At 37.1% G+C, this 10,576-nt stretch overlaps 1 protein-coding gene across 12 annotated transcripts in view; it reads right to left on the reverse strand.

Annotated features, from left to right (window-relative positions):
* dip2a (disco interacting protein 2 homolog A) overlaps nucleotides 1-10,576 on the reverse strand; it is a 101,899-nt gene that overhangs the window by 4,975 nt on the left and 86,348 nt on the right. For 8 of the 12 annotated variants that reach the window (XM_015386092.1, XM_015386094.1, XM_015386099.1 and 5 more), the window contains 18 exons: nucleotides 9,769-9,908; nucleotides 9,465-9,601; nucleotides 9,229-9,309; nucleotides 8,502-8,629; nucleotides 8,275-8,389; nucleotides 7,792-7,993; nucleotides 7,557-7,666; nucleotides 7,106-7,186; nucleotides 6,401-6,518; nucleotides 6,158-6,279; nucleotides 5,841-5,952; nucleotides 5,615-5,724; nucleotides 5,341-5,471; nucleotides 5,092-5,260; nucleotides 4,202-4,372; nucleotides 1,326-1,387; nucleotides 1,142-1,199; nucleotides 947-1,021 (listed from right to left, as the gene is read on the reverse strand). In XM_015386092.1, coding sequence (XP_015241578.1) covers nucleotides 947-1,021; nucleotides 1,142-1,199; nucleotides 1,326-1,387; nucleotides 4,202-4,372; nucleotides 5,092-5,260; nucleotides 5,341-5,471; nucleotides 5,615-5,724; nucleotides 5,841-5,952; nucleotides 6,158-6,279; nucleotides 6,401-6,518; nucleotides 7,106-7,186; nucleotides 7,557-7,666; nucleotides 7,792-7,993; nucleotides 8,275-8,389; nucleotides 8,502-8,629; nucleotides 9,229-9,309; nucleotides 9,465-9,601; nucleotides 9,769-9,908 — 2,122 coding nt within the window. Of the gene's footprint in view, nucleotides 1-946; nucleotides 1,022-1,141; nucleotides 1,200-1,325; nucleotides 1,388-4,201; nucleotides 4,373-5,091; nucleotides 5,261-5,340; nucleotides 5,472-5,614; nucleotides 5,725-5,840; nucleotides 5,953-6,157; nucleotides 6,280-6,400; nucleotides 6,519-7,105; nucleotides 7,187-7,556; nucleotides 7,667-7,791; nucleotides 7,994-8,274; nucleotides 8,390-8,497; nucleotides 8,630-9,228; nucleotides 9,310-9,464; nucleotides 9,602-9,768; nucleotides 9,909-10,576 lie in introns of those variants that run through there. The other 4 variants (XM_015386093.1, XM_015386095.1, XM_015386097.1 and 1 more) reach the window with 2 other exon arrangements.

Below are 10,576 nucleotides of genomic sequence, written 5' to 3' on the forward strand. Positions count from 1 at the left end.
AATTATTAACCCTTTAAAAAAAACTCTCAGGGAATTTCCTTTTTGTGATGAATCCTGTATAGCAGGTTCTCCACCTGGATTGCCAACAAGGAACAATTTGTTTTTTAGACATAGTAGCTGGTTGTATGGTTTTCAGTTTCTGTTATTAGAACAATCCTTTAAGGTAACAGTGTTTTTGAACAAGGTCTCTAATCTGAATAATTAGAAATTACAGGCATGGAAATGAAGCTGATCACTTGGGTTTAATTCACCACTGTTCTTATTTTTAACTCCCCAGTGCTCCAATGTCATTTTTTCCCTCCCTATTTCCCCTTTCTATATGTAAATAAAAGCATGTACCCACATAATTCATTTTTATAGGTAAAAATTATGCAAAATCTTTGAAAATATCCTCTTCTAATATATGTGTTTTAAGTATTTCTACATGTATATATATTTTTTTTATACTTTTGATGTTTTTTGCATCTAATCCCTACTTTTCCAGTGATTTTTCTAAAATATGAAGAACATCTAACCAAACTAACTCTAAAAGGACTTTGCAGGGTAGTTAGAATTAATGAGATATTTGACACATATTTAGTGCAAAATCTATGTAAAAGATGGCTTCATCTGTACCTGTACGTCAGGTATAAAACAGAAACAAACAGAGGTGCCTTACAGTCGGTGAATCAAAAGATGGACAACTGAAAATAAGGGTTCAAGAAAATTAAATAAATAACCTGGATCTAAAAAAAAAAAAAAAGTCAGTTTTAACTTTTGAATAAAATTAATTGATTCACTGAGAAAAATATACAAAATCCATGTGATAGGCTGAAATAATCTTTAATTTAACTGCTAACGATGCCAGTATTCAGACTAACCTGTTCTACTGTAGGCATTTATGATTGTATTTTCTAACAGCTCTAAGTCTATTGCTGTCCTTTTTTATTGTAGTATAGAGACATACCTCTCCTAGATGTGAGTCTCCTAAAGGTCCTTTGGTCTCTGTGTTGGCAATGACCACTTTCACTCCTGGAAGGATCTACCCAAGCAGAAAGCCATGTCCAAGTTAAACAACACTTCAACTGATTAGGAATCATATCTACAGCATAAAGATGGTCTCTTTTTCTTTAGAACATATCATTTTTTCCTTTATTTTTACCTTCCCAGACTCCATCAGGGGCAGACTGTGAGGGGATCCTCTCTCCACTAGGCGGACCCTGGAGAGGTAAACATGAACCAAATAAGTAATTAATCAAATTAAATAAATAGCAGGACTATAATTACATTGTAATACACTGAAGCTCATCTTGAGAGAACTAAATCGCTGCAGTGCTGCCCCCTACCTATCGTGCCGTAGAGCTCTCATGTCCACATAAACAGTAGTGGGATCTGGTCCAGATGTTCCCTGGAGTAAAAGAAACAGAACTTGGCATTACCAAACTGGTTCAGTCCAGATATGACCTCTGTGTGCCATCTGGGTGAGGAGAAGGTGGAGGCTGGTTATGAAACAGCTGCTGGAAAAAGCAGGAGGCAGCCAGAAGCCAGGCTACAGGAGTTAGGACTGAACCATGGACAGAGAGATATACGCTCCCTCAGATCCTCTGACACCACCCAGTGGGGAAAGGGTGGAAAAACAAAACCAATGTCTAAAAACACTGCAAAAAATCAAATCTAAATAAGTTATTTTTTTCTTAAAATAAGGGATTTTTTTCTTGAATTGAATTGGATGTAAGTGAGACACTTTGGCAATGACACAAGTCAATTTACATTTAATATAAGAAAAACAATTGCATTTTCTCATTTAAAGTGCATATTATCTTATTTTAATAGTAAAAATACTTATTCCATTGGCAAAGGGAAATAAGGGTAAATACAAGGGGTAAATACACTTATTTCAATGTTTTTTAAGTTTTTGCAGTGAAGTTGAAATTTTGAGAAATATTTTTGGAGGATGTTCAGCTTATTTTTAACTAAACTTCCTAGAGGAGAAATTGATCCTGACACTTAGGATTTATCATCTTTTCTTTGGTAAAACCACAGCATCAAATTATATTTTCAGTTATTCCTTTTGCTAATGTATGGACAGTGCTTAAGCTACCAGTCACTGTTTTTGTATTTAGCTTCATGAGTTGGTTCATGCCTCTCCATAATAGCAGTATTTTCAGCAGCACATTTATGGAAAATTTCAACAAGACTCAATTAGTGTTTACCAGGAAACGAAAGCCCATTAACATTGTAAAAACAGATACAAACCAGATTATATCTGTTTTTGATAAATTGTTTAAAATCCCTGCTTCATACAAATGTACTTAATATATGTTTTAGTCAGTCTAGCTGTTCCTCAGTATAAAGTGCTGAATAACACAGAATAATTTATCTCAAAGGATGAGTGAGAATCCAATTACACATGAAAAATGGGCTAAAGCAAAAATGATGCTAAATGAAGCAGAGGCTCATTAAATCTAAATCAAAGCAAATAAAGATAAATGTAAACCGAAGCGAAGCATGTTCAAACACCATGCGAGAGACAAAAAGAACAACAAATGGCCACATAAAAACACAGACTGAGCTGCAGAGCACAAAGCCGTTCTCATCCCACAGTACCTGCTCAGCCAGTTTCCCTAACCTGTTGGGCTGACAGGACGGGGCAGGACAGATAGAGATATAGATGTATGCGTTCATATATATATGTAAGACAGACACAAATAAACTTGTGTACCAGTAAAGGAAAACATGTACATTTACCAAGTTTGTAAAACAACTTTAAATCCATAACTACACTAAGCACTGTCCATTGTGCTTATGACCTGTTAGGAAATCTTTCATCTTTTCTGCCCTAAAAAAATATCAGAAACTCAAAATATTTTGATTAAAAAACTTATCTTAAAATAATCTAAAATGGTTCTAAAAGCTAAAACATTAATCATATTTTTCAAGGTTTTCTGGAGGTTTATTACATATTTTGTATATTTAAATATAATAGTTTTACTGTTTGTTTACATTTGTCATCGATCATTATTACAAAGCTTCTGGTGTGGCAGTGTAGTAAAAGGCTCTTTCACTGTTTCTGACTTTCATAAAATCACAGATCGGCTCAATTTCCTGTTAAATCTGGTTTGATTTGTCTGAAGTTAGAGATTTTTACAGCACAGGTGAATTTAATATACGTTCCATTTATATATATATATATATAAAAATTGGTGTTTGATCTCATGGGCTTAAAAGGTTTAAACCTTTGACATGGTCCCTTTTAAACATTTAAATCTTTGGGCTTTTGATTCTTTAAAAAGAATCAAAGACAGATGATTACTGTTATAATAATGTGAATATAAGTCATTGCTAAGCATAATTTTTTTATGATAAATTTAGACTCCTATCTTCAAGATAAAGACATAGTTAAATCTGTTAATCTAAATATTTTTTCATATTCAATTTTCAACTTTTTAGACTTATCCTGACCTGGGAGATGCTAACCTGATATTTCAGATGTTTCTAAGTGTTTTAAGTTAAATTAATTACCCTGTTAGTCTGGTACTGTAGCAAAAATGACCAATGCCATGAATAACAATATAGAGGTTGCTGTGATCTTACATTATCACTTTTATGACTAAATACATTATATTTAGTGACTTATCCTGCACTTACACTGAACAAGTTTCCAGAGTAAGAAAGGTATCCAATGCTTCATGAAATATATCTAAGTATATGGTAAAAACTGCAGGCACTAGTGTATAAAATCAAACATATTTCAGTGATAGATTTGACATTTTCAGTTAGGGTAGGTATTTATAAACTGCTTCAGTAACATTTTATGGTGTGATCAGAGAGCTCATAGTTTTCTTTCTACATGAAACAATACATTCTTTGGGCTTTCTACATGACTATGTACTGTAAATGTATGAGAGTGTCTCTGATTGGTTGACGAGCTGCATCAAGCTGCAAACGTTGGTTTGCATCAATGCTTAGAGCACATAAACTCTGCCCACACAGGCAAAATGCTTCAGACCACAGAGCCTCCTCATGCCCCTTGAAGCACATCCACTATAGACTTTACATGTAAACTGGCTGCCTCTGACGCATCACAGACATTTTATCCTCCGCTGTCACACCTAGTTCCAGTTCACCATTCTTACTGTACTGGCACTGGCATAAAACATACATCTATAAACCCACTAAAAACCAGATAGTTTTTCATGAACTGTGGAAGCCTCATCCTTACCTGCAAACAGATTGCCACGTTCACCCTGCAGCCGAAGGTGGTGCTGACAGCTCGCGGTGATAACCCCAAGTCTTTGAAGATCTTTGAGAAGGACTGAGTGAGGCTGATACGAGGCCGTTCCTCTGCCACCACCATGCACGTTCGAACACACGACAGATTTACGTTTCTCAACTGGATGAAGGAAAAAAAATAAACAGAAGTTACAACAGCAACAGCTCTACTGTGCGATAATCAAAACTTAACTAACCTGCAGGAATACAAGCACCTCTATAAGGATGCAATTATTCTTGCAGATGTTTTAAACAAACATCTGCAAGAATAATTACATCCTTATAGAGCTGCACTATCAAGGTATTATTATTACCATTATTGGAATATATTCTAATTTAAACAAAGCCTCATCCAGCTTTAAAGAATGTGTACAGTATTTATTTCAAACTAGGGCTGCAACTAACAATTATTTTGCAAATCTGTCGATTATTTCTTTTCGATTAATTGATTAATAATCGGATAGTATAAGGTTCCTAAAAGAAGACTTTTTGTGAAATTAAAACAGGAGAAACTAAAACTTTTCCAGTTGAGGAGATCTGGATAGAGCATATTAACAGATGAAAATGATGAAATTATGTTTTTTTTTTACAGTTTTGTTATAATTGCTGCTCAAGGTGGGGCGCTCTTTCAGTTTAAGTCATGTTTTCGAGTCTCTATACTACAGAAATCGATTAACCGATTACTACATTATTTGACAATTATCAATAATCGATTAATCAAGATTAATCCAATTAGTTGTTTCAGCCCTATTTCAAACCCATGTGCATTTCACCTTATAAACTAATACTTCATGGACTATGAGCAGAATGACAAAGTGAATAGCTGTGGATAAAACTGACCCGTAGAGCTTCAGTCTGTGAGCCCAGACCCTTGGTGCACATCTCCATGACTGAATATGAGCAGAAGGTGACGCGGACTTTGTACTGGCTGACAGCAGTCAGCCAAAGTGAAGCATTAGTCTCCAGCTCCAGAGGAGGAACAAGGATCGACTGGTGTCCAGAGTAAACACTAACACAGAAACATGAAATTAAGCTGAGTGGGGTTACACATGCGGATTGCATTTCCCTGTCACTCAGCTGCTGGTTTACCTGCACAGGCACCAGAGGGCCAGCCCCAGGCCGCAGTAAGGGTCCAGACAGATGGCGATCTGTCGGGAAGGGTAGAGCTCACACTGCAGCTTGATGGAACGACACAAGGCACTGGTGGCAGAATGAGACATCTAGAGAGGGGGGAGGGGATGACAATAAAGAGGAAAACTGTGTCAACTTAGAAAGGAGAGAAAAGTGAGAGACAGATAGCATCCTAGCATGACATCAGATCTATAAGACAATACTGTGAAAATTTTGATGTGCTTCGGCATACTTTGACCCCTGCCAGGATCCCAGTAGTGGAGACACTGAAGTCTAGGTAAGCTAACATCTCTGGTGTTGGGGGTTTGTATGTCTGAGGACATTTCTTCCTGGGCAAATCATCTGAAGAACCAAAGAGACATTTTATTGCAGAGAAAACTGATCATGTGGTTTAAAAAATGGTTGTCCAACATTATGATCATCCAAAGTGAAACCATGTGCGGGCCTAAATGATGTACCTGTGTCCATCACTGTGGGCCAGCTCTTGATGTCTACAGCTGCAGCAGCCTCTTTGGATTTTAGCAGCTTCATTGTTGCTTGGGTTGTCAAGATACACACTGACTTACTGACCTGCAACACACACACACAAACACACACACCACACACACACACACAAATCAGTATGAAACAAACAACAAAAAACATAAACACTATTGACCGTATCTTTCTTTCTGTGAAAAAGGAGAGCAAATTGTCCCTCTTTGTTTAATTTTAATGTAAATCAGATGGATTATTTTAAAGTTTAGAGGTTTGGGTGAGAAACAGAGTGTTTTACCTCGACAATCATTTTGACAGTAGGCAGGGTGGTGGCCAGGTTCTGTGGGTGTGGAGGTCTAACAGTGACTGGGACACACCCAGCATACAGGCAACCGTAGAAGGTTGCAATAAGGTCGATTCCTGCAACACACAAGTTACCCAATAGATAAAATGAACAAACTGTGGAGTACCAACATGGATCAACCCTCAAAGCTCTACTCAAATGAAAACAACAGAGACAGTAATCAGCAGAACATTTTACCTGGTGGGTAGACAAGCGCTACGTGGTCCCCAGTGTTGAGGCGTCCCAGCAGAGCTGCTGCCACTCGCTCTGCACGCTTGTGCAGCTGCAGGCAGGAAGCTGTGCTTGCCACTGTGCCCTGAAGGGAAATGACAAATAAGTTTATTCTAAAGCATCTGATTAAGCTCACTCAGAATTAAAACAAGTTATTTTAATAATTTTATCCGATGGTGAAAAATAACTACTTGAATGTATTTCATTATATCCCCTGAAGCAGGAAAACTATTGAGCACTTTTCCTGAGTTCTCAGTCCTTATTATTCAATTTAATACAATATACTAAGTTAACAGTAAGTATATAAAGAGATTTAATTATTTTCAAAAAACATAGTCATATTCAATATCAGAATAAATGTTCAGATAAGGTTCGATTATCTAATTGGAGGTATATCTTTAAGAAAAACAGCTTTTATGCATGTATTAAACATCCTTTTTATGATGTGGTCTGATGTAAATTTAATCTTTGATGTTTTTATTAGTTTCACATGGAAAATCTTCAAAATTCACAGATATAAACTCTTGAAAATAGTTTTGTGTGCAAATAATCTAATTAATGAGTTATAATTATTAGAGGTATTCAGGTCTAATTTATTCAACATGACATATTATTATCAGAAATATTATCGTTAGACTGAAGTCTGATCAGAAATGAAGGCTCTCACTCAACCTTAGAATTGAGAACGAGGAACAGAGGATGATCCGGAGTGGCCTGAGCTCTCCACTGTAGCACATCCTGGATGTAGAGGAACTGTTGGTAAAACACAATTACACATGTTTCATTTAAAGGCGAGGGGGACTTAGATAAAAACTTATATAAGAAAATAAACATTGTTTCTTCAGGCTCAACTTAATCATAAAGTGAAGAAACTGAAGGGGCTGGATGATGGGAATGAGTGCTGGCAGAAAAAATTAATAGAATAAATAAAAACTTTTTTTTTTTCAGTTTTGAAAGACAAGAATGCTTTTGAATTGTTCTTATTTGATTCAATCCTTTTCTTTAGGGGTAAAAAAAAAAGAAATAGTATGAAGGTATTTTTCTCAGATTGAATTCCTCAGATTGGCTCCTTACCTGTTTGCTGAGGAGTATGAATGAAATGGATGGGAGGGGGACTATCTACCTTACGTGCCTGGTCATTGTCCTCCAGCTGCCCCAGGTCTCTACCGCAGGCTTGTGCTATCCTCTTGCCTGCCACCAAGTTTCCCACTATCATAGAAGCAGGGCCGACCTCTATGGAGCACAAAGAGTTCAATCATAACACATGGGTGAGGCAGAGCATGAGTGACCAATGGACATAGAATAAGCGGCATTACAAAGGATCTCCTTTGTGTCTACAGCCAGAATTATTGATCTACCTGGTTGTTTTTGTCTCGGTTTGGGCAGGTTGGTCACACATGTGTGAGGACACATGAGGACGTTGCAGGGATGCAGGGCGCCCTCCAGGAAGCGCTGCTTGGTCTCAGATATATGGATACCACCCAAGGGAGCTTTAGGGAGAGTGTTGGCAGGCACCAGAGCTAAGCAGTACACCCCTACCTGGTGGATGCTGTCGATAGCCTGAAAAAAAAAACACAACACAAAAATTTGACACTTAAAACCCATGCATACGCTTTCTAAATTAAAGGAAAAGATCTGTCTAGAACCAAGACAGACAAAAACTTTCGATTAACACTTTAAATACATATATTTTCTGATTTGGAACAGTTTTTAGCTGTAATCCAGCACATTAGTGGACAAACAAAACCATATGTATGCAGCTTAAGCTCCAAACATAAAAACTAAAAGAGCCCTTCCTAACTCAGATAAAAGTAAAGCCCTCAAGCAGAAGGTGCCTGCACCTGAAGGACACGGCTCATCCACTGGAAGCTGTCCTCCTCTGAGGAATCTGGCCTTTGCTCGGCCACAACAACGATTCTCTCGTCATGTAGGACCGACACAGAAAACACTGCAATCCTGGAACCCAAACACAAAATCAGACTATTGCAGCTACAAAAACACAGTCGATGGATGTGATAGAGCCTGTATTGCTTATTTGTTCTTGTTGTTTTCTTCTTTCCTCTTTTACCTTCCCCTGTAGACAAACTTCATTGGCTCTACAGCCAGCGCCGTGGCAACCACGTCATCTGCATTGTGTCTCCGGCCAGAGACCACCATGAGGCCATCCATCTTCCCAATGACAAACACCAGGTTGTCCTTCAAAGGGAAAATTAAGAAATCTTGGTTAAATGGACATTTGCTGAGAGAGTGTGCAGTTAAACAAGGAGTGTCAACTAAAAGTTGAAATTAGGTTAAAATATATCAGGTATAGCGAGGTTTTGCAGTTACTACACAAAAAGCAAAGTGGGGGAAGCTTGAGAAAAAAGAAAATCAGTCATCAATTTAAACTGGTCCAGAAAAGGCATTTATCAATTTCAAAATCCTTACAGGTATAGAGAATTGAATTCTAATATAAAAGTAATTATAAGATAAAACTACATAAGACTATATAAAATAATTATTTTAACTGTATCAGAAATTTATGACAGAAAAATAGCCAACAGAATAAATAAAACTTTCATAGTTGTATTTTCTTACATAGTAAGTAGGTAAAAATATTGAAATCCCAAAAAAAAAAAAAAACTGTGAATCAAAAGTGTTTTATGAACAAGAATCTTTTTTTAATATAATCTAGCTTTCTGTCACTGGATTAAGTTTGAAAAACGTTTCTTAGCTATTTTTTTTACAGATTTGCCACTAAACTTCAGGTTTAAATGTATAAAAGGAATAAGAAAGTTTTATCATCAAGAACTTACTGGACCAACAAAGCCGAGCAGTGAGGTTCTGGTGAAAGGTCTGTCAATGATGGGAACTCCAGAGGCTTTCACTGGGATCGTCTGCAACAAGAAGCAACTCAGGTCACAGTTCATAAGGGAAACAGACACATAAGGACTAATCAGCATAGCAAAAAGAAATAGATTTAAAAACACAGTATTTTTATAGAGCAGGATTATGCTAAAACATTTTAGTGAACATTTTATTAAACATTTACTTCAAAGACGTTCTTGGTCATTCCTGGGAGACCGTAGTATGTTAAACCAGAGCTGCCTGAGCTGACGCAGATCTCTCCAACCTCGTCTGTCTGACAGAGAAAAGGTGTTCCCTCTACTCGCACCACGCAAACAAGGGCTGGGAACAGAGAATGGAAACAGAATAAGGAGCGCAATGTTTCCACGTTCCAACCTTAAGTATGAAAGTTCCTTTAAGTTTGATAAGTAAAGAAAAAAGCACTTAAATGTTATATCAAATGTTTCCAAACTATACATATATTTAGTTTTCTCTTTGTCCTGCTTTACCTCCAGGCATGACCTGCCCCACATCCTGCACTGTGAGGACAGAGAGTTTCTCCTCCGTGTCTACTCGGATCACACCGTGACTCAGCCCGCTCATGGACAGCACTGCTTTGCCCGGAGGAGGAACACCCATCTCTGGAGGTCTGTGGCAAACACACACACAAACACACACACAAACACACACACACACACACACATTACTAAAGATAGGGAAAAAGGCTCTAAACACTCATGGAGAAACATTAAAAATATCCAAAGCTGTAAGAGACAAACACTAGCTGAGTATTCTTCCAAATCCTTCTTTTGGTATATTATGTGACAGACCAACACAAAATACAATTGGTTGTAAAAAGATAGGTCAGTTATACATGATCTATTTTTTTTAGAAGTATGATTTTTTTTTTATTTTTATAGCTGTATCTTTAGCTGCTCTGCTTTGATAGCTGTAACTGATTAGATCAGCTTAAATACATCTGCTCTGTGAAACAGCAGATGTATTTCTGAGGTTTGCAAGTCAATGTTGAAGCACTTTACAAATCAGTCCTTTATGCAGCAGTGGCAGAAAGAAAGACATTATTTTAAGGAAGCTATAACAAGTTATGTAAGCAGTGTACCATCAGCTCTAAAGAAGACACAGGCGATTCTCCCTCTAATGTGTCTGGGCATAGATACGGCCCCCTGAGTACATAGAGGACTACTGAGCAACATCAGATGTGCACGCTGAGGCCTAAATCTTGGCTTATATATCTCTCTCTCTATATCTATATAGATATATATATCTATATAGATATATATATCTATATAGATATAT

Source organism: Cyprinodon variegatus, unplaced genomic scaffold, assembly GCF_000732505.1.
Source record: "Cyprinodon variegatus isolate N-32 unplaced genomic scaffold, C_variegatus-1.0 Scaffold356, whole genome shotgun sequence".
NCBI classification, from domain to species: Eukaryota; Metazoa; Chordata; class Actinopteri; order Cyprinodontiformes; family Cyprinodontidae; genus Cyprinodon; species Cyprinodon variegatus.